The sequence below is a fragment of the Passer domesticus genome, chromosome 3 (assembly GCF_036417665.1).
Source record: "Passer domesticus isolate bPasDom1 chromosome 3, bPasDom1.hap1, whole genome shotgun sequence".
Classification (NCBI taxonomy): Eukaryota; Metazoa; Chordata; class Aves; order Passeriformes; family Passeridae; genus Passer; species Passer domesticus.
In genome coordinates this window covers 108364066-108387333 of record NC_087476.1, presented here as the reverse complement: position 1 = coordinate 108387333, position 23268 = coordinate 108364066, and the positions used below count along the sequence as shown (strand labels likewise).

At 50.3% G+C, this 23268-nt stretch overlaps 2 protein-coding genes across 5 annotated transcripts; one reads left to right on the top strand and one right to left on the bottom strand.

Annotated features, from left to right (window-relative positions):
• Window positions 1–11268, top strand: CEP68 (centrosomal protein 68). 3 transcript variants are annotated; one of them, XM_064414936.1, is made up of 7 exons: window positions 1–71; window positions 2829–3257; window positions 3758–5209; window positions 6297–6419; window positions 6635–6731; window positions 7189–7320; window positions 7988–11268. In XM_064414936.1, exons 2-7 carry the CDS (start codon window positions 2874–2876, stop codon window positions 8017–8019), a joined length of 2220 nt encoding a protein of 739 aa, XP_064271006.1. In that variant the 5' UTR covers window positions 1–71; window positions 2829–2873; the 3' UTR covers window positions 8020–11268. The 3 variants fall into 3 exon arrangements, with proteins under 3 accessions (XP_064271006.1, XP_064271005.1, XP_064271007.1); XM_064414935.1 differs by lacking the exon at window positions 1–71 and adding an exon at window positions 100–831; XM_064414937.1 differs by lacking the exon at window positions 1–71 and adding an exon at window positions 846–1337.
• RAB1A (RAB1A, member RAS oncogene family) lies at window positions 9234–22768 on the bottom strand. 2 transcript variants are annotated; one of them, XM_064414938.1, is made up of 6 exons: window positions 22368–22768; window positions 16209–16281; window positions 14063–14158; window positions 12608–12703; window positions 11514–11645; window positions 9234–11279 (listed from the first exon to the last, which is right to left on the bottom strand). In XM_064414938.1, the coding sequence occupies exons 1-6, from the start codon at window positions 22751–22753 to the stop codon at window positions 11082–11084; spliced, it is 981 nt and encodes a 326-aa protein (XP_064271008.1). In that variant the 5' UTR covers window positions 22754–22768; the 3' UTR covers window positions 9234–11081. The 2 variants fall into 2 exon arrangements, with proteins under 2 accessions (XP_064271008.1, XP_064271009.1); XM_064414939.1 differs by lacking the exon at window positions 22368–22768 and adding an exon at window positions 20527–20561.
• Window positions 22769–23268: the final 500 nt, after the last annotated feature.

The window sequence follows — 23268 nt, the reverse complement described above, 5'->3', positions numbered from 1 at the left end:
CGCGCGCGCTGACGCAGCCGGCGCTGCCATTGGCTGGCGGCGCGGCGGGGGCGGGGCGGGGCCGGCGCTCGGTGAGTGGGGGCCGGGGCGCGGCGTGAGGGGGGCCCGGGGGGGATCCCGGGGGTCCCGGGCCGCGATCCCTTTGGAACCCCGGTGCTGCCCGGTGCGGCGCCTCCTCGGCCTCTTTGCCTTTGCTTCTTGTCTTTTTGGTTAATTGCGGTTTTTTAAAAAATCGGCGGACAGAAAGCGGGCAAGGAGGGGAGCAGAAAACAGCAGCCCTGAGAGTCCCGCCGGCCTGAGGGGCGGGCGCGGTGTGGGGGTTTTCCCCAGACCAGCCCCAGCGATGCTGCCCGGCCCAAGCGGAGCTGGCGGGAGACGGAAATTCCGTCAGCATCCGCTGCTGCCCGTGCATTCCGTGAGGCGGGCGAGCCCCGCGGGCGGTGGGAGCCTTTCCCTGGGCAGAGCCCTCCTTGTCCGCCGGCCGCTCCCTCCTGGCGGCGTCAGGAAGCTCAGGGATCGCCCTTCAGGAGACATCCCCGCGGACCTTCCCTTTGAAATGAATGAAGTAGCCCCACTGTCTTCTGTTATCTGAAATCACGGCCACGGGTATCATTTCTGTGAGACAATTGAGGGCTTGGGTGTTTGGGCCGTTTTCCCGTGCTTTTGAGGCCAGTGGAAAGTTTCCACCGTGCCTGTGGCTGTGGTCTTACATCCCTCCTCACTCCTGCCCCAGGATTTGGGATTGCTTCTTCCCGTCGCCAGGGTTGTTCTGGATGCGTCGCTGCCACGGGCAACCCGACCTCTGAATTTTTTGGGGCTTGTTGGAAAATGGTGAGAAAGCTCGTTTTCTAGAGTGTAGCTGGGAGTTGCACTTAGTGGCAGTAGTGTTCTCACTCTGTTGTTAAATACGACTTTTTGCCCGATTGTTCTGTGTGTGGGGTGTGTGCGACGTCCCCGTCTCGTTTGTGTCTGGGTGTGCTTTGGATATAACTTCAGCTGCCTCTGAAGTTAATTGAAATCAGCTGCCTGAATTGGAGACTTTGGAAAATGCAGGGAGATCTCTGGTGTCCCTTTAAATACCCTCACAAATCCTGCAGTAAGCAGATTTACTCTCACTCCTGTGTATTGGCAGGTTTCCTGGTTTCTCTTTAGCATCCAATTAGCTTCTGGAGATTTAATGAACCTGTGAACCAGCACTTGCTCTTTTTTTAAAGACCAATGGCATCGTGGAAATGTAAATCGCTGCATGCTGCCTCTGTAAGATAACAAATGATCTTAACTTCAGAATATTTGTCCTCCTCCACACAGTCAGGAAAATAACAGATGGGTCGTGACCTGTAAGATTTGTTTTATGTTGCTTAACGCGTGATTTTCAGATTTAAGGTCAAACTTCGATGTGTTTTACAGTTGTTTTTGCCGGGCTGACACCTGACCCAAACCAGCAAATCTGGTGGAGGTAACGACGTTCAAATCCCTTTGAATTTAACGTGGCATCTTCAAAGTAAAGCTGTCCTGAGGTTCACTTTTGGTTACAGCACATTCACTTTTAAACTTTAGAGGCTGCTTGGATGCCCTGTTATCTTTTCTGTCTTTTATATACATTTTAAAGTCACGTAACAAGGGCAGATTTATGGATTACATTTTTTACAGCAACCCCAGCTCTTTGTGTGGAAGCACAACCTTTCTGGGGGCAGAAGAGAGCAGCGCGATCCATTCCGGATAACGTGGTGCGCGCAGGGTCGGCTTTGGAGCAATTTCAGGAGTGTCCTGGGGCTCCAGCTGTGCCTGGGGCTCTGCTGTCCCCCCGCAGCCGCTGCCGAGCGGGATCAGCTGCCGGCTCGGGGATTTGGTCTCCCCGGGAGACCCGGCGCGTCCTCCCGCCGCTCTTTGTTCCCGTGCCCGTGGGAAAACCCGGGAGGAGGAGGGGGGGGGGGATCGTGAAACGAGACCGTGACAAAAGAGCTGGCCGAGGGAGGGAGTGTCATCTTGTTTCCCACTTCCAAGTATTGTTTGGGAATTCTTTCTCACCTTTTTTTTAAATTTAAATTTAATTTTAGTTGGGTTTGCTGCTGGTGCTCCCTTGGCACCAGCTGGGGCAGTACCAGCAGAACCACTCTGCTGACGTTTCCTGCTGCCAGCACCTTGGCTTGGGCTGGAGTTGCTGGCGGAGGCTGTGTTGGGTCTCCTGCATTTGGCTCACGGGTTATCCTGCAGCAGCTCCTCACTCAAGCCCAGTCAGTGCAAGTATTTCCATTAATTAATTTCCCAAAGAGTTAATTTCATGAATTGAGGTAGAAGCTGCAGCGCTGAGCTCCAGGTTTGAGTTTTACAGCCTCCTACCTCCCTCTCTAACTTTTTATAGCTGCTTCTTGCTTCTGGGCAGCTTCCACTTCAAGGTTTTGGGTTTGTATCTTTAAAAAACACTCAGCTTTCCACCCCAGCAGCCTTCAGAGCTCACCACGCCAGAAAGTTCTTCATGTCCTGGTTAATGATGTCTCATTGGGCCCAGTGACCTCATGGTGCACAAAGGGTTGGGGACTTTGGCCATCACTGCAGGACTCTGGTGCCTGGTATACAGCCCAGGCTTGTTCTTGGCATCCCAGGGCTGGAATGAGATTTTTCCTGTGTGTCACATCCTCGGAAGCAGAAAACACTGCTGGGATGTGAGGGTTTGCTCTGACCACTGTCCCACCTGGTGTACCAAGATGCTCCTGTATGAATTTTGGGGTCTCACCCCGATCATGCTCCAGCTCTTTGTTACTGGGCACACCCAGTTTCTTGGCATGGAGACAAGGGGGACACTGAGATGCCATTGTTGTGTATTCCAGAGAGCCCGAGGCTCAGCATCGTCCTGCGGAAGAAGCTGTGTCCTGATGGCCGTGGATGTGGGGAAGTCACCTTCTGAGGAGTCACTGAGCAGCAAGGCCGAGGGCGATGCCAGGTGGGACAGCGCAGACACGGAGAGGGACTTCCCGGAGCTGGCAGGGAGCCTGCAGCAGCTTTTGGGGACAGAGGAAGCCCAGCCCGGCCTGCGAGGGACAGAGGGTGTGGCAGTGAGCAGACACAGTCACACGGCCACTGACCTTACCCACGGAGGCTCCAGCTGCCCCCCAGAAGTGCCTTCAGCATCTGCACCCGGATTTCCCAGAGCAAGAGTGAACTCCTCGGGGAAAGGGCTGTTAGTGGATAGAGCTGCTGATGGTGGCCCTGTGCCTTGTCGAGTTGGCCACTGGTTCCTCTCCTCAGAAGAAGAGCAGGTGAGAGGGTTTGTACCTGCAGGCGTTGCTGCACCACCAGGAAGTCCCAGGAGAGGTGGGGACTTGTTTGTCAGGGCTCTCCCAGGAAGGGCTTTCCATCTCTCCCAGACACAGTGCCCATCCCTGCCCAGGCTAAGATGTGTGGTGGGGAAGGGCTTGGGCTCCAACACCCAGGCTGTTGCTTCCATTCCATGTTGCCAGTGCAGAGCTGGGAACTCGCTCAGGACAGTGCTCTTTAGATGAGCCTCTTGCTGCCAGAGGACTCGTGCAGCTTCCCAAGCCCTTGAGATGCCTTTCCTTAAAAGCAAGCCCTGCTCTGAGCAGCTGCCGGCCATCCCACAGATGGAACAGGGTCCCACTTCCAGCCTCAGCTCATGGCAGGTCCGGGGTTGGGCTTTTCTCTCCATATCCCAGCACAAAGGACCCTTTTATCTGGATGCTGTGCTTCATTTCATGCGTGTCTCTCTCTCCCTTTCCTTTCCTATCCCGTCCTTGAGCAGGTGAAGGCATCGGGCGGTTGGGACCCGGTGTCCAGCCCTCCCAGCCGGCGCAGCTCTGCCGAGCAGAACGTCCTTGCTGGCAGCCGCCACGCTGCCCACGCTGGCCGTCGGAGACAGAGTCTGGGAGCTCAGTCCCCGTGTCCTTCCACCCCAGAGCTCCTGCGGCCCCAGACCCCGCCCAGCCCCGGGAGCGCCCTGCGGAGCCGCTCCGTGCTCAGCCTCTCTGCCGTGTCCTCAGAAGGGAACGGCCCCTCCGAGGAGCCCTCCGGAAGCTTGCCAGCCAGCGCGGATGTCCCTTCTGCGGCCACCACGGCTGCCCAGGAGCTGTGCTGCCCATGGCGGGTGGCAGGCAGGGCCCTGCAGAGGCGGGAGCCCCCGGGCGCTCTGCTCGATTACCGCAGCTCCGTGGGGCGCATCCGGGAGATCTCCTCCTACCAAGCCGATTACTGGGCCTGTGCCATTCCGGATTCACTGCCCCCATCTCCGGACCGCAGCTCCCCCCACTGGAACCCCAACAAGGAGTACGAGGACTTGCTGGACTATGCTTACCCTCTGAAGCCGAGGTACAAGCTGGGAAGGATACCGGAGCCTTTCTTCCATGACTCAGGAATAGGTCTGGACAGCTTTTCTGCATCTCCTGAGGGCATGTCCAGGTCCACCAGCATCTACGGCCGAGCTGGGCAGGCTCGGGGAAGCAGAGAAAATGGACTTTGGGAGTTTGCAGCCTCTTCAGAGAGATTCTCCACCCCAAAGCCTGGAAAAAGAGGCTGCTCAGGGGCTGTCCCATACTTTGAACCTTCACCTATTGCCAAAGCATCATTTACAAGGAGTGCTTCCTCTCACCTTTCCAGAGGTTTTGCTAAGGATGTAAGGGTGGAATCATCTGAGCCAAGCTCACCTGGGCGCCCTGCTGCCGATGGGAGAAGCTGGGCTACCAGAGGAAGCCCCTGCCCAAACTACACAGGGCAGGTGAAAAGCACCAGTAGGTTTTTACCCACCACAGGAGTGCTCCCCCTGAGGAAGGAGTGGGAGAGTGATGAAGAATTTCTTTCCCTGCCTCCAAGACTGAAGGAGCTGGAAAGGCTGGCTCAGTTTTTGTCCAATCTTTCCTTAACTATAAGGACGCCTGGGCATGACCACCAGAACCTTGCACATCACAGCACCAGCAAGGAGCCCATTTCATCTGGGCTGGCTCCTTTAGAAGAAGTGGGGGCTGGGGGTGACAGAGGGAATACTGAGGGTTATGCTGGGCTGTGGCAACCCTGCAGCTTCCAAAAGCCCAGCTGGGAAAGCACAGAATCGAATGGCTGGATCCACAGGGATCCTCCCCGCGGGCTTCATCTACCACCTGGGCTCAGGGACACGTTGGATGGGATGTGCCTAAATGAACCACGGGCCAAGGGGCATCCAAAGAAGAGCCAGCAGAGCGAGTCCCTTATCCAGTGTGTTAAGGTAGGCTGAGACCAGAAATAAACTTTATTCTGGGAAGATCTTGAATAAAATGTGCCTGTCTTTATGGCAGGATTAATTAAAGCTTCCTGTTCTGCATGATGTGTCCTGCCTGGCAGCTGGTGGTAATTTATGCAGGGGGGCTCAGCAGAGCAGATAATTCCTTCTGATGGAGCAAGAGCCCATCTTGCTTTCCCTGGGGCTGTGTCACAGGCCAGGCTGGGTGGAGATGTGGCACTCAGCTGGGTCCCCCAGCCCACTCGTCCTGCAGCGCTGCTGCACCGGGCAGGAGCTGCAGCAGCTCTGAAGGGTTTCCTGATTGGTTTGTGGATTATTAAATTCGTCCCAGCACTGTGCTCCCACCCTCCTCTCCATCTTCTTCCCACCCCAGTGCTGGGACGAATTTGGAAATGATGCTAGGCTGTTTGCACAGGAGTGTTATCATGCACAGAGCTGCAAACTCATCCCCTCCTCTGGTATGGAAATAACTCTGTTGATTTAAAAGCATCTTCTCTGTATTTGTCATACCAACTTGCAATGCCAGAGAAGAGCACTGCTTTATGGCAAACTCTTGAGGAGCAGGAACAGGTCTCGAGCCTGATTTTGGTGCCAGCAGAGGCCCCTGGGTTTCATGCAACATCTTACAAAAATAATCCCTTACGGAGGTGCTTTAAAAATAAATGAAAGCACTTAACTGAATGAGACGATCTCCTGGGGAAAGCAGTTGCCAATTAACTGTATGGGTCTGGTGAAGAGGATGAGGATGTCTCATGGGCTGGGAGGTGGTGGAGGCCAACCTCTCCTTCAGCCTGGGTGCTACCAGCCTCCAGCACCTCTCCGTGCAGACATTTCATGGTGGCCCTCAATTCCTGCCACACTCAGTGAGTGCTGGAACTGTTCAGGAGTTTATTTTTGCCTTTTTCCCGTTGACCCTTGGTTTCCCAAGCTTAGGGATGTTTCTGTGCTAGGGTTGAGTAGAAACAGGGAACAGTCGCTTTCCAAAACACCACTGGCTCACCTTTTCGTGTCCCTGTGCTGTCTCTGTTGCAGAAATAGATCAGTGACCCCTTTTGTATGCTTTGTTGAGCAGATGTTTTGCTGCCAGCTGGAAGAGCTGATCCGCTGGCTGTACAGCGTGGTGGATGTCACCGGCAGCTGGGTGCCACCCTCGCCGGATGCCGAGAGCGTGCTGGCCTCGCTGCACCGCTACCTGGTGGGTGTCACCCGTGCTCTGCTCCCTCCCTCTGCTGTGCTGCGGGCAGTGGGAAGCCAGGCATCACTGGAATGGGCCAGGGTGCACTGCGTTTGCCAAGCCAAATTTGGGAGCACCAGGAACCTGCTTGGCAGAAACCACCCTGGGCAGCCTGCCACAGGTGTGTGTTTCAAAAACCCTCCTAAGAAACGCTGCTCTTCTCCTTGCCATGCCAGGAGTTCAGGAAGGATGTGGCCGACCACCGGAGCCTGACTGAGAGCGTGCTGGAGAGGGGAGAAGCTCTCCTGGACTGCATGGCGTCGAATTCACCAGGTGAGGAGGAGCACTTGTGTGGGGCTGCTCATGGACACAGGTGATGCTGGCCAAGGCATGTGCCCCCCAAAATCCCTGGCCCAGCCTGGCCAGCACCACAGCACACGCAGAGTGGTTGCTGTGGTGATTTAGAAGAAGGGATTTCTAAGGGCTGGGCTGTAGCTGCAGTCACCAAAGGGGTTTTAGGGGTACAGTGCTGCATTATGGATGGGCTTTCCAAAGGTTTTCTCTAAGACCCACTATTTCTGCATCTTCATTATGAGCCTGGAGCCTCCTGGGTCAGTCCCCACCCCCTGCAAATGCTGCATCACAGTGGGGATGGGATGAACAGCACATTATTGATTTTTAACACTTGATTTCCTTCCAAAGTCTGCCTGGACGAGCACAACTGTCAGCTCTGACAGACACTGAATTATGGCATTCCTGTCACCTCCATTCAGGCATTTTTGCTTTCCAGCTCTGAAGGACACGCTGGCTCTGATTGCCAGACAGTCGGAGGAGCTCGAAAGCCACGCAGAGCACCTGTACAAGTCCATCCTGGCTGCCGTGGGGCAGGACAAGGCGGGTGCAGCACACGGCTGCTCCCTGGGTAAGCAGGGGCAAAGCAGCCTTGCTGCAGCGGGCAGAGGGGAGGCAGCACAGGAAGAGAAACACTCGAATTAGCAAACACCAATCATCAGGCTCCATTGTTATTTGTTTGATTCTGTTTGGAAGGCCTGAGAAAGCAGCAGGGAGACTCAAAATAGATGCCCCATCGTGTTTAACCGTGTCAGGGAAAGAGCAGTGCGGGTGAACCAGCTGATGAAACCCAAGAGGGCAGACCGGGCAGGCAGGTCCCTGTCACTCAGGGCTGGGGTCAGCAGTCCAGCACAGACACCTGCTCTCCCCAGATCCCTTGCATAGTGCAGGGGAGATGAGGAAGGGATACATTTTGGTTTTGTATTTTCTCAGAAACATTCTGGTTGCTGTGTTAATGGGTGGGAAAGGGAAGCAAGTGATTTCAGGTATAGAGGCTGGAAAACTTGTTTGCTTATTTCTTGACCATCTCCCTTGAAAGAAAAGTGGAGGCAAGTGTTTCAGGGGTGCCAGCCTCTTAGAAGACAAAAACAGTGTCATAAGTAGTGTTTGGTTTGTTGTGGTTTTTGAATTGCTGCCTCTACCTCTGCACTGGTGAGATGGGGGAATAGAGCATGGGGGTTTCTTTCTTTGTCAGACTGCAGGCAAAGCACAGCACCAAACCCCTCATTTTATTTCAGGTGCTGCCTCTGTCAGACCTAGGCTGCGTTAGCCCATCTCGGGAGGGCTGAGAAGAATTGCAGCAAGCACCAAACCACCTCCATCACCTCTCCAGAGATGCCAAAATCTGTGTCCAGTTGCCCACAGGGCTGATTTCAGCGTGGGTTTGTGCCATGGCTTGAGAAAGGTGTCCCGTACAGCAGGTGTGCTGGGATGTCCAGAGCTGTGCAAGGAATGTACAGCTGGCCTTTTCTGGTTTGTTTTTTTAACACAGCTTCCTTTTTTTTTATTGAAGTGGGCTGTTCTGTGTTAGCAAAATGTCAGGCAGTTTTTTAACTGAGCAATCCATAGTGTGCCGTGCGCTCGCTAAGTAAAGCCGTGTGATTTTAATAGCCCTGTCCTCATGGTTTGTTTATGCTCGTCAAAAATAGGTGCAAGAAGCCAAGAAATAGCAACTCCTGGTTCTTGGGAGCAAACTGAAGGCCTGTTTATAATTACCACTCCCTGCTGAAGCAGAGCCTACTTAACTTTCAGTTTTGTTATTCATAAACACAAAAAGCCGTAATACTGAATCCAAATAAAATAATCAACAAGCGAGCTCAGGCAGGGAGGAGCCAGGTTCTGTGTAACCTGCTGGTACCTGCTGCTGGCAGGAGCTGCCTTAGTGCTGTGCTGGTGTCCTGGGGTGAAGTTGTGCCTTCCCCCCTTCCAGCTACTGCAGTTAAGTCACTCCTGAGAACATTCAAGGGTTTCCACGCCCTTTCTGCAACAGAAAAAGGGCAGCTCTGAAGCAGCATAAGGTAAGTGGCCAAAAAAAGTTACAGAATGTTGGTACTTGGCTTTAATTAACCTTTAACCTGAACGGTGGTGATGTACTCTGCACAAGAACACGATGATTTCCTCCCATGCCTGTGAACAGAACAGAAAGAAGTTTCTGTTCTGCACAAGCAGAAGGTGAAAGCAAAGTTAAACTGAAGCAGTTACAGCAAATAATTCATTGGGGTTTGTGGGGGAGGGTTGGTATTCTCCCATCTTCTACATCCTTGGCTTGAAGGACAAATTTTTTTGGCCCATTGTGGCACAAATATTCAATATTTCAGCTCACAGCTAAGAAACAACAGTGCCTTTTCCCAGGAGTTTTAGGCCTGCTCATCACACAGCTCAGCCTGACATCCCCAGGCTTCAGCCTGGAACAGCCTGAGCCCAGTGACCCATTGGTGACTGAGGGGGAAACAAAGAACCACCAAACACCTGGTGTAGCCCAACTGGTTTTGCAATGCTTTTATTACTGTATATATTAACATTGGTTTGGATAGTATGTAGCAGGCATCTCGACATTGAAGTTCATTTGTGCACTCTCTGCAGGGAAGATGTTTTACCCTCAACACACCTCCTTCTGCTTCACGTCCTGATCTCAGCAGCTCTCACTGCTCCTCCTGCTCCTGAGAGCAGCAGGTCACATTTATAATGAATTATACCAACAAGCACATCTCTACTAGAAAGCACATCACTTTATTGTGAAGGTCTCAAGTGGAAGAGTTCAACTTAACCATGACAATACTTTATGTATTACAATTGCCTGTTGATTTATGCAACTATGTTGAAGAAAGCTGTTAGCCAAAGTCACCCCCCCAAAAAAAAAAATCAGAGGATATTTGCACCAGTTTTAGTTTATACCTCACAACATACCTAGGCTATATTTTTACTATCACAGGGTGTATTTACTACTAGGGGAATGTTACATGGTCTTTCAAACATGAGACTATTTACAGAATAGGCTGAACATTTGAGTTTAGATAAAGCTGAACAATTTTACATGTATAGGAAGTGTTATAGGCTAGCTTTCCTGTGGCTTTTAGCTAGACATCAGGCACTAATGATTTGATTAGCTCTGTACAAAGAATCACACACCATCCAAAACCTCTTGGCTGCTGGTTAGTTCCAAATTGTTTGAGAAAGCGCCTACTTTGAGCAACAGTATGGTGGGGGCCTTGCTATCCCCATGTCACCCTCCTGGTGCCTCGCTGCAGAAGGGAACAGAAGCTAAGCTGTTGCACTAAGTCAGAAGATACTGATTAAAAGAGGATGGAAGTAACAGTATATAGAAAAGACATAATATACTGGTAGAAAGTCATACCTCCTCAAGGTTTCACTGAAATCATTCGTGTTAGGGAAATACTGTTCTCTCCCCTGCTATGCAAAGCTGACGGGAATTCCCTACATAGAGTCCTTGAGAAATAAATTAAGTTCCAAGACTAAGTTAGGGAACTGTTGTACATTCAGAGTGCATTATGCCTTGTGAACCTTGGCTGGGTGTTTCTGGTACAGCACTCGTGCCTTAAGCACCATGACAGCTCGGGCTTTGGGGCCACAGTCACTGGGCGAGTTGCAGGGAAGGTCTGAGAGCCATGGCTGCACACACAGATATGTTGTTTTGTGCACAATGCAAGCCTGATTTCCCCCTTAGCCATACAAATTAAGACAATATTTATCACCATACAGTTTGATATTACTTCTAATAAGTACAATATTTATTAAACATTTCTTCAGTTTTGTTACATATTGTGCAACAAATTACAATATTCTGCAGCCACAAATTATATGCAGAGTATGAAGAAACTATTAATCAGATAGTGTGATCTCTCCATTTATAATTCTACAAGAAGGAACTAGCAAATCAGATCTTACATATATCTTACTAAATTTTATGCATGGAAAGTGACAGACACTGTTGTGCTGTTTGATACAAAATGGCTAAACTTCATCTTCAGAAGACTAAACCTGACATCTAAACATGCCAATAGAAACATCAAAACAAAAATACATCCTAACCAACCACAGGAAACAGTCTGGTATCAGGAAAAGCAACAAGGATTACACGTTTATAAACCAGCACACAAAGGTTTAAAACAGTTCTGAAAATGAAGTTAGCTGTCTTGAGTCAAGGGAATAAAAAAAGTCAGTATTGACCATTTACAATCTCTGACCTTTGTGGAGACGGTAAGAATCTGTTGTAGTGCAGCTACATACAGTACAATTCAGGCAAATTTTTTTTTTTCACTTGGGTTCAGATTGCAAATTCATTGTTGTGAGACAAAAGGGGGGAGGCAAGTTTTAGCAGCAACCTCCACTAGACTGCTTGACTGGAGTGCTCTGAATTTTAACATTGGACTTCTCTGCACCACCAGCTGTTGCTCCCGGACCCATTCGTTTTTTAATCTCGGCAGCCATGGTCATGAAAGACTGTTCTACATTTGTGGCATTCTTTGCACTGGTTTCCAAAAACGGAATTCCAAGAGAATCTGCAAATTCCTGCAAATCGAGAAACAGTGAACAGTAAGCTCATACACAGGTTCATACCTCACCTCACTTCCTGGAGCACCACGGGATAACTCACAAGGTCCTGGATCCCACCCCACACCCCATCTCCAGTCTGAGGACGACTTGCAGGGCAGGAGGCCATTAAACTGCCCCCATCTGTGGCACCTCTGTGCATGACAAACCAGAGCAGGGGCTCAGCCTGCAAACACTCGAGTCCCAACATACCTTTGCTGTTGTATAGTCTACTACTTTCTTTGTGGTCAGATCACACTTGTTCCCCACCAACAACTTGTTGACGTTTTCACTGGCATAGCGGTCTATCTCCTGCAGCCACTGCTTGACATTATTGAAAGACTCCTACGAGATAAGAGAACTGTAAGCAAGGCCCTTGATGAAGGGGAAAGTTCAGCACTATCCCTTTGGGCATGACCAGGAAAGAGCACTGCACTTATCCATGTGATTCACAACCATGGGAAAGGACTCTCTAATGCTGCCCAACTCCCCTGGTGGCCTCGGGACAGGCCGGTCACCACAGGGGCCATACAGCTCCTGTTCCCAGCCCTACAGTCATCAGCCCTTCCTGCACTCTTCCCCCTATTATTTTTCCCTGCTCCATATATTGAATATTCTACATCTTCTACCATCTGGGGCTCTTCTTCCTCCTCCTGTAGCAGAGGTAGGAGATGTGGCACACAGCTGAAACCAGATGCATCCCACATACATACTGAGCATCAGGTGTTAGCTGCAAACCACTTTGTTGTAGATATGTTGGAACAACCTCTGACTCCAGAAATGCTGGACTGATACTCCAGTTAGTGACTGAACACAAGTGTTCTTTTTTTATTAATTCAGGAAACCCTATACTTCCTAAGTGCCCTTCAAACAACTGCACCAGTTCTTCAGAGATCCTTTCAGAGAAAACACTGGCTCAGTTGTATCTTGCAGACAGGCTGACAATTTTCTGTTCCAAATGCTGGTCTTTACTGCAGACCACAGTTCAAGTACATTCAGAAATCTTTCAACAACTTCCATCAGTAACTCAGATTTCCTGCTACCAAAGGCAGGGTGAGAGGTATTCACACAGAACAATCAGTTACCTGCTCACCAAGTTTTAGGTTAAGCCTAAGATAAAATTGCTTAGGAGCCACAAATTCCACTGCTCTCTTTATTTCTGCGTTTTATTTCTGCCAAACACATACATTTAGCCTGATAAGCCTGTAGAACTCTATCACTGTCTCCCTTAAGAGGTGCCCAGCTGTTAAATTCCCAATTTACTCATCAGCCTGGAGAAACCCTGCAGGCAGAGGTTTAACACATACCTGATCTGTAACATCATACACAACTATGATGCCATGAGCTCCTCTATAGTAACTGGAAGTGATAGTCCGAAACCTCTCCTGTCCCGCCGTGTCCCACTGCAAGACAAGTGACAGGGTCAGCTCCTGCAGCTGGCTGAGCCAGTGCTCTACATCAGCTTCCAGAAACAGCTCAGCAGAGCAGCCATCCAGCTGCAACCACATCCACAGCACAGCTACAGCAGTGGCTCTGAAGCTGTATGCATCAAACTGGATCGAGGAGATCATGTATTTTAACTGAGAATTACACTTTGTACCTGCTTTTCTAAAGTGCTCATTTGTTTGATTTCAGCCAAGTGTAGTCAAGAGATCTCTCTGGGGAAACCATTAAGCAGTTCTGACCCATGAAGAAGCCATGGTTCAATGGTCAGAAGAGCAAACACAAGCCAGGGCTTGAAAACCTGCTAGGAATAAGGTCAGAGAGCTGCAGGTCTCTGACATGACCACTCCCTTCAACTTCCTTGGCACACAGGCTTCAGCAAAGGTATTTAAAGGCAACAACTCAAACCAAACTTGGTTCCCTTCTCCTGCTGGGAGAGTTAAGAAAAGACATAAGGCACTTGATCTCTTCTCCCACCCAGGACGGGAACAGGACTCACCCAAACATTTCTCTCCCTGGAGCTGTGTCAAGAATAGGCCTGGCTGTGTATTAAAAACAGACTTCACAGACACATTTCAGCAGTGACAGCATTCCTAGTGGGCTGCTCTGTACTCAGGACAGCTACATTAGAGTCTGCAAGCTCAGACTTCTGGTTGTAAGCTGGACTCTGCTCCACAACACCGAATCCCTGAGTCATTGCCTTCAAGTCCTGTGAGCCTCTGCTTGAGCTGGAAGCAGTGGCTGACAAGGATTGTCTGACCTTGCACAGATATTAGATTTCATCACACCAGTCACCCTTTTAGAGTGCTTCAAGATTAAAGAATTGCCAAGTCTCTTCCCCTGTTTATTCCAAGTGAAAGGCCAAAAGCATAACCAGAAAACACCGCCCAGTGCTAAGGCAGCCAGGCCAGTTACAAGCCTTTGTGTCAGTTTTTCCATTCAGGTCAACAAAAGCAGTTTCCAGCACTTAAGACAGTGCAGCCTGGTAGTAACAGCTGCTGTGGAATTCAGGCATCTTGGACAACTGTGTGGTATTCCTGCACTTACACAAATCCTGGCAAAATACTGCAGAACTACACCAGTTTTGATATGAGAGCACTCCAGCACAGAATCTCCTCTTCCAGGCAAACAGCCTTGATAATAAGCACCCTTCTTTAAGGGCAGGGTAAGTCTTGCAAAAACTGCTTCGCCTCATGTAACAGGAAAAATATCCTTGTATTTGAAAGTATTTTAAAGTACCAAGATGACCACCAATAGCTATGGATATAACTCGTGCTCCAACAGATTGAGGCACACAGGAGTTGAGAAATACTACTTACTATCTGAAGCTTGATTGTTTTCCCATCTAGTTCTATAGTTCTGATTTTGAAGTCCACACCAATCGTGCTGATGTAGCTTTCTGTGTACGTGTCATCCTAGGAGAGAGAGTGAACAGAAGTCAAGCCAGCTGCACCTCTTCTGCAGTCACCTACTTCATTATGCACCAGGCAGACAAAGGGACTTAATTTCCTTGTAAAACCAGCCTGATCTCTCATGGCAAAGTCCAGGAGGTGGCCAAGCATTTCCACTGAGTATTTACTTTTCAAAAATTCTGCTTTTAAAAGCACCAATCAGAACCAGTCAAAAAAAGCCTCTTTTCTGGAAATCCTGTAGTGTCAATGCCCTGTGAGCTGCAGTGTAAAAAACAGTCTTTGCTCATGTTGGCAGACTGAAGAGCTACTTAGAATAACCACTAGAGTTATTGAAACACATCACATTTTTATTTTCCTTCGACGGTTTTTCATCTGTGTCACACAGCAGCTACCTAGAACAAGTCAGAGGCTCTGTCTCAGTCACACACGAGTGTCAGATCCTCTGCTGCTGCAGCTGGTTGCTAAGGCAGGTTAGAGTTACAGCTGGAGTACTCGTGCTGAGGCTCTGCTCTGCTGCCTGTGTCCATACAGGAGGGGAAGCACTGCCTCAGCAGCTTGCAGGGACCTGACTGCAGTCTCCAACAGGCCTTAAGGCACACAGAAACTGCTGGGTCAGTCTTTGCTACCTTCCAGTGATTGTCAGCTTGTCAACATGAAGGAAGTTTCTACTCCTAAAGCACCCAAAGAAAGAACTCCACATACAATGTGCCACAAAAGGCTTTATGCTACCAGTAGGTACCACAAAAAGCAAGGGATTCCTCTGGGCTGTGAATGGAAGACATCTTAGGTAATACATGCAAGTAAGAATAAAGTATTAAGCCTTTCAGAATGACATGACATTTATTTCCTTAACATTTCAATACTCCAAAGGGAATGTTTGAAAAGCCTGAATAAGTTTAACCTACAGCAGCATGAAAACACAGGTGTGGTATGCTGTGGTAATTCATTATGTCAGGGTAAAACAGTTTAGTTGGAAAAACATCTCAAAAGGACAAGGCTACTCAGGTGAAGGAACATCAGATAACACAGCACAAACTTAAGCTGGTTATCAAAAAAGAAAAGTTGGATTATTTACATGAAGCCAAAATTAATTCAGAAGTATCTGCAAGAGAAGCAGGCTAGACCACTCTGGAGTGCTGCTCCAGCTGTGGAGTCACTTCCAAGCCACTGCCTCCACACTGTGAGCAGAGCAGGTGACATCCTCCTACTGCTCATCCTGCTCCAAGAGCAGCCATAATGGCTTTAACTGAGGTTGTCTGTACACCCAGGTCACCACTTCACATTAATAACTCCAGGTACAACAGGCTCCTTCCAGAGGTGCCCAGAGGAACTGCTCAGGCTGTGAAAACAAAGCCATCATCTTGCAGCAGTGCCACACTCAAGTTTCTAGGGTCATGCCCCATATCCTGCTTCCCTTCCTCTCCTCCCAGGAACACGTAAAGCTGCACTTTGGCACAGACAGAGATAAGAAGTTCACTGGACTTCAGCTTTTCCTACTAAGAGCTGTCAAACCCATTTTACATTTTCTTGTTGACATGAAAACTAGAGCCAGAACAGCTCACCAGCAATTTTAACATTCACTAAAGAAAGCAGGAAGCCTTATTACTCCTAGAGTTTTATTTACATTACTTCTCTGACTAAACAGCTGGTAGGTCTTTTTACTGCAGATATCAAACTTCATCTGGCTGAAATGTTCTTATCAAGCAGTAACTGATCAAGGTCTGTACTCCTCATGCCTAAGGGCACACCCCCAGAATTCCTTCCATCCTCAGCATTCTACCACTACTGTAGTGATGGAAGTTAAATTAAGGTACCTTGTTCTCAAGTAACAGGAAAATTAGAATTAATCTTAGCTGGACGTATTATTGATATTATTTCTTCCCAATTTAGTGAAACAATTACATCAGATAGACAAATTCAGAAGACAGGAGGAGTTTGCAATACTGTACTTATTCTTTGGTATTTCCAGGCCTGTCAGACATCAGCCCTGCTACCTGAAGGGAAGCTCTTGCTAAGTACCTCTTTTACAAAGCTGCCAAGCATGATCACTTACTGCAAACCTAAGTAGAAGGCAAGATTTCCCAACACCGGAGTCTCCAATCAGAAGTAGCTTGAATAAATAGTCACTGCAGAAGGAAAAAAAAATTAGGTCACTTAATGAACACTGTCAAGAAAGAAATTCCTTACAGCCAGTATATTATGACTTTTGAGACAGGCAAATTAATTCACTGCTAGGGAAATCAGCTACAACTCCAAGCTCCTCTATTCAGTTTAAAAATTCACAATTTACTTGGTAAGGGAAGTGTGAGGTAGATGCTCTGAGCACAGCATTGTTGTGTGGAACTGTGCCTTCCTGGGAAGTTACTCTGAGGATAACAGAGGGACTATCAGCAGGAGGAGCACAGTCCAACCTCAGCCTTTGTGGTTTAGCCGAGATGAAAACCATGCCTTGCAGTGAGTGCAAGCCCCCTTGTTTGGCTGAGAAACTCAAGGAACACAGCTGGTGGTAACAGCCTGCTGCCCTCCAGGGCCATTTGCTTCTCTGGACTCAGAGGTTTGATTCCACTGCCCAGCTTCACCAACACCAGGGAGCTGCCAAATGCAGCTGCATTTCTCTCCTCAGTTCAAGTTACTCATATTTAAGTTGCAGCAGAATGCAACAGCACAACGGAATACCCACGTTCCACAACAGACTACGAGCAGTGACCAATACCACACCTGCCTTCCAGGAATGAAAGCAAAGCTCAAGTCATTGCCAGATGAGGATACATCTCTTGGGGATGCCAGGTGTGGTATTGGTAATTCTCAAGATACACTGGAAGAATTGACAAATCTTTTGCTTAATGTTGAGTTTTCCCAACATTAAAGAATAAGCACAGTGTCACCGACCAGCCTATATTTGCACTTCAAAGAGTAGTGAAGATTTCATGGTTGGCAAAATATGGGGTTTTGTGTTAGTCCTAAGACTAATGGGGAAATGTCATGGCTAGAGAACAAGTAACAGAAAAATCACAACCCACCACTTACACAAGTTATTTTGCTTCCCAAGTACCAAACTAACTCATTCTCAGTTGACAACTCTTCAGCCCTGTAATGGCCCAGGACTAAGTCCTGTTCTCACTTAACCACAACAGTTCAACAGCCATATTTTTATGTCCACTTAAGCAAGGAGAGGTAAAGATTAAGGATATGTGGAGTGCCTGAAGTCCACTGTCCCCACCTATATTATTTCCTAGAATGGCCACTGCCTCTGGCTGGCAGGAATCCAGCCAGGAAACTGCATCCATGCCCAGCTGATAAGAGCCAAGCAGATGGCCAAGCACAGCTCCTCAGCACTCCTCTGCTCCAGAGCCTCTCACCTGGCTGGGCCCTGGCTGCAGAACACACCCAGCTGGAACCTCCAGTCTCTGCAGCACTTCTGCCAAGACTAGAGAGGAGTCACAAGTGCTAAATGTAGCAACTAATAACCCAATCCTTAAAAATGCAACCTTTCCTAACAGTGTACAGCTAAAAGCACTACAGGGATTAAAAAAAACCAAAAAGTCAAAGGATACCTAGCAGTTTCCAGTCACAGAATTCACCACTCCACCTGTCAAGTCATGTACTCCCACAAGGCAAGATGGCTTTAGGAGAATGACAATTAACCCAAACTATTCAGGGGACCTAAACTACATTGCCCCACAACCCACACATCTCAGTGGGTTTGAGTTGGCTGAAGCACTACTACAGAGCAGACAACTTCTCACCCCCAATGACAGTTTGGTCCCCAAGAGCAGGAGGAACTCTGCAACCTGGAGAGCAAAGTAAAGGATGAGGGTTCCAGGACGTGCTCCACTGTTACACCTATGCTTTGCCTTTTCCCCCGCTGCTGTGCCTCAACTTTCACTCAGCTCCTTCCAACTCCAGCAGGAAGCTTGGGTTACTCAGTTCCCTACAAACACAGAATTTCCAGCAATCTGAAGTCAAATTATTACTTACAGCTTGTAGCATGTTATAATCCCCTTGAGAATATTAACACAAGAATATTAGCACTGTATTGCCTTCAGTTAAAATTAATGGAAAAAAAGTAATTCCTTCCTGGTAGAGGTAAGGCTTCAGCTGTGGGTCTGAGATCCACTTAAAACTTCCACTTGCTTCCAAGAGTAATTCAGGTTCCCCCAGGCCCCACACATGAAAACTTCTCTTCCTCTGTTACTCCTCGTGCTAAGAGCAGCTCCAGCCAAACCTGCCCATTACATCTCTCACTCTTCAGCAGCAAACAAGAACAGTAACAGTGGCTACCCAGAACAAATGTTAAGCTAACACAGTAAGACCTCAGAAGCCTTAAATACTGGATTTGATATTGTTGCTATTTAGCTGTCCCCTCACTTTGGGCTTCAGTATTTCCAGAATCACAGAGACACACAGTGGTCTTAAGCCACCTGCCTCAGCCCACCAAACCCAGGGCCAGCACCAGGTGCACAGCTGGAAACAGCCTTTACTGAGTTAGCTCTGTCTCTGACCTTAGAAATGGCTGTTGTGTCACAAAAACCTAATTTTGGTGGTAAGACTTTCACCAGTTTGGGAATAGTATAAGTAAGACTCTAGGAACTAAGGGTTTTAATTTTTTAGAACACTCCATATTCCAATACTATAGTGCCTTCCTTTCCAAGTACAGCTTAAAGCTTTAAAAGATACAGCTCCCAAGACCGTTTAAAATACAGCAGGTGCCTATTTAGGGCCATAAGAACCAAATGTGCAGTTTGTTAGACTATGATGCTTGAGACAGCTCTTGGGTACAGCAACAATTTAAATCAAAAATTTTAAAAGCTATAAAAAATTGCAGAAAGTTATTTGTAGACTGAGCTACAGCAATAGAATATTTGGGTAAAGGGGTTCAACTATAGCAATGCATCCAACAAGCCACACAGGTTATTTGGTATTTACTCCTGAAGAGCCACACAAACATATCTGAAGCCACTGAATTTTGCTCTTTAAATCTGGAAGCTTAAAACTCATCAGCTCCTGTGGTTTAGGGAGCCTTCATAAAGCTGGCTGAGCTATGCAGCACAGCCCTCTCCACACTGCTTGGGAGACACTGGGAATTCAGGTTAATCATTCCATTATTTCTCACCATTTACATAAGCCAGGCATACCTGGGTCGTTTAAAAGAGCACACTGGAAGAGCATGTGCAGCAAGGCAGGTGGGTATGGTGAGTAAGATTGAGGCTTTCAAATCCTCCCCATAACTTCCTCTTGCCAGAGAGATAAAGGACAAAGATGTTAAATGTAACTGCCTCTTGCCAAAAAAGAAGAAAAAAAAAAAAAAGGGACCTCCAAATCAAGTAGAGGACAGACCTGGCCAAAGCTGTGCGGAACAAGGGACCTGTGGGCCTCTAAGATAGAGCTGTTTATCTAATTTATATAAGGAGGCATGTGGGGATTTTTTAAATGCCTGGAAGGTTTTATGCCAAAACAGACAAGGCTGGGTAGTCACCTGTGTGTAACAAGGAACTGCTGGAATTGGCTTTAATCACTGATGTCAGCTGCAGGCTTACTGTAAACAGGTACTCACAGCAGCCTCAATCCCCACTCTTTGAGCTACCACCCCAGAAATTTTGAAGGGGTGCATGACTGTCACTCTGACCACACTCTGTGTAAGTAAACAGAATCCAGAAGACACGCTGCCACTTTGCATGGCAGATTGCTGTTCAGACAGGTTAGAACACAAACACTTTCAGATGATTCCAGCAACCTAGGAGCTGTCACTCAATTGACATCTACCAACCACCAGCACCCAAGACTGAAACCTCCCTGGTACACCCAGGCACTTCTGAAGAATGCAGAAAGAACCCCCCAAGATTTGCTCCAAAAGCCACTGAGTTTCCCCATCTGTGCTGGAAGGTATCTAGAACAAGATCCAGGCAGAGCACTGACCTGATCAAGATGAACTCCAGCTCCACCTGGCTGCTCTGGCCCGGGACCCCAGCAGTGTGTTTATGCCACATGCAAGCAGCAGAAGGGCAGGAAATGCTGGAGCTGACACGACGCAGTCCCAGCAGAGTCAATATTGACATTCTGCTCACTCAAACCCCGCCAGGCAGGGAGGAACAGGGGGAACACATCCCAGGGCCGGCTGGGCAGATGTTTTCAGCATTTAGCTTCCAAACACTCATTTTAGTATCACATCCACCCCTCTTCAGCTCCTTCACTCAATCTAAAAACTAACAGTCCACTTGGCTGTCCCACAGCCCTGAAGCTTCATGGAAGCTCTCAGAAGCACAACTCCCCTTCAAACCTTTGCATGAGCAGAGCCTAACCCTGCAGCTTTATCAGGAAAGCTGAAGGAAGTAGGTCTTTAGTTAGAAATTTTAACTAGCCATCCCACTGACTTGTGATGGAGTTCTGGCATGCCCAGGAGAGAGGATTTGGAGCTGCAGCCTGATCTGAAGCTGACAGGGAAGAGAGAATGTGTTACATTATAGGCAAGGCACTTCTGAGAGGGCAAATGGACGTATCTCTTTCCAGGGAACAGAGGGAGCAATGTCATAATCCCTTAAATCTTATTCCTGTTTTAACAGGGATCCAAGTACACACATCACAGTGACAGGTATTTTCTGTCCATCTCACCACACCCTTCCTATCTCCTCCCCTCATCCTGCCGACTCCACCCTCTCAGGAAGTGCCAATTTAACACTTGGAGTTAATCTCCAACTCCAGCTTTTCCTCTTTGTTTCACTTTCGAGAACTCGGCTGTGCGAGTCTCCCTGAAAACACAGTCCTCAGCACTCAGTACCTGCCTGCAGGGAACACCCACTGCATCAGTCTAGAGGGCTGATGGACTGCAAGAAAGGCAAAAAACAATCTGTGGAAAAAGCCCCCTCAAACTCATTTCTCCCAGTGGCCTAACACTGCAGGCAGATTTCCCACTACAGAACTCAACAGCCTGCACGGTAAATTTGAGTTTAACTCTTGAGAGCCAACAGGACCATGGGGCACCAGCAGTTTGTTGGTTTTTCTTCCACTGCCCACCTCCAGCTACTGTTTTGGCGTTTTCCAAAGCTACACGAGCAAGTTTGTGATGTAACCCTGCCAAGATGTAACTCGAGTTCCTGGCTGTACCTCCTGGGTGTCACCAACCCCCTCACCAGCCGATGACTACTTGTTTGCTCCTCAGGTGATTTTAATGGACTCGGAGTGCCTGCAACCAACCCCACTGACGTAAGTGGAGAGCACAGGAGCCACGGCCACACAAGGCAGGAGCCCCAGCCGAGAGGACAAAATTGTGGGTGTCTTCCAAGAGCAGCAATGTCACACCACATGTGCGTTTCAGTACCAGAGCCACTCCGGTGGCATCAGATGTGACAGTGGCTCCACCGCCCCAAACCGGGGTGCCAGCAAAGCCAGCAGCAGGGAAAGGCCCTAAACACACCCTACAAGGCTGAAGGGTTGCAAGAGCAGCAGCTGATTTTTTTGAACTGCTTTCTAAATTAAGCTTAAATCCTTTCTCTATCTCACACAAGAAAGCCTTGAAAATAAAGTTTAATATTATTATTCCCGGCAGCCTGGTGGGCAGGACACAGCTCGCCGAGCTTCCAGAAGAGAGACAAGCCCTGGGCTTGTCAAACAGCCCGACTCCCGAGCAGGCCAACTAAAGAAAAAGGCCAAACTCGCACAACGACCCTCCCAAAACCCCCTCCTGTCGTCCCCAAGCAAGTGCCATTTCAGCTGCAAACAGCCCCGAGAGCGTCCTATTATCAAGTCGCAGCGTTGCAAAATCTCCATAGGCAAGAAGTGTTTTGCAAGAGCCATGTGACACACACATGACTTGCAGCTCAGGCGAAGGGTGGACCCCTGGCTACGGAGCCGCCGCCGGCCGGGGGGATCGGCTCCCTCGGGGCGCCGGGGTCCCCCCGCTCGCTTGTTGGAGCCAAGGCCCCGATCGGCATTCCCGAGGCTCGGGAAAATCGCCGCGGCTGCGCCCCGCGGCGCTCCGGGCGGCGGGTGCCGGTTCCCAGCAGGGACCCCACAAACCCCACAGACCCCCCGGACCCACCCCGGCCGCTGCCTGCCTCCCGTCCGCACCCTCCTCCTCCTCCTCCTCCCCCGCCGCCGCCCGGCCCGGGCGCGGCCCCGCGGGGACCGGGGGGGCTCGGCGGGCCGGGCTCGCGGGCCCGGCGCGGTCCCCCCGCGCCCCCAGCGCGGCCCCGCGGCCGCCGCGCCCCGCACTCACTATTCGGGGTTCATGCTGGACATGTCCGTGGGGCCCGCGGCCCGAGGGACGGCGAGCGCGCTGTGAGGGGGCGGTGCGGCGGCACCTCCCGCCGCCGAGGCAGGCGCTCCGCGGTGCGCTGGTCCGAGGGAGCCGCGATCGCCCGGCGCTCGGCTCGGCCCGTCCGCCCGCGCCCGCTCCGCGGCCTCCGCGCTGCGCCTCAGCCCAAAATGGCCGCCGGAGCCCGACCAGGAAACGGGGCGGCCGCTCGCCGAGCAGCGCTTACATGGCCGGGGGGCGGCCGAGGGGCGCGACGGGAAACCGAGTCCGCGCCGCCGCCTCCTCCCGGCCGCGCCCCCTCCTACGGACTCGCTCTCCCGGCGGCCGCGGCGGCGGCGGCAGCGCATGCGCAATAACCAGCCTTTCTTCCCTCGGCCCCGTCTGCTCGGAGCGGCGGCCGGCGCCGCCGATTGGCCGGGAGGCGCCGGCCGGGGGTGACGTCAGCGGGCAGACGTGGCAGCTCGGGCGAGTCAGCGCGCGGGCGGGGCGGGGGCGGGGCCGGGGCGCGCGAGGCCCGGCGGGGCCGCGCCCGGGCTCCATCCCGGGGACCTTCCCTGCTCCATCCTGGGGGCCTTCCCTGCCCCATCCCTGCTCCATCCCGGGGACCTTCCCGGACACCATCCCTGCTCCATCCCTGCTCCATCCCGGGCACCTTCCCTGCCCCATCCCTGCTCCATCCCTGCTCCATCCCGGGGACCTTCCCGGACACCATCCCTGCCCCATCCCTGCTCCATCCCTGCTCCATCCCGGGCACCTTCCCTGCCCCATCCCTGCTCCATCCCTGCTCCATCCCTGCTCCATCCCGGGCACCTTCCCTGCCCCATCCCTGCTCCATCCCTGCTCCATCCCGGGCACCTTCCCT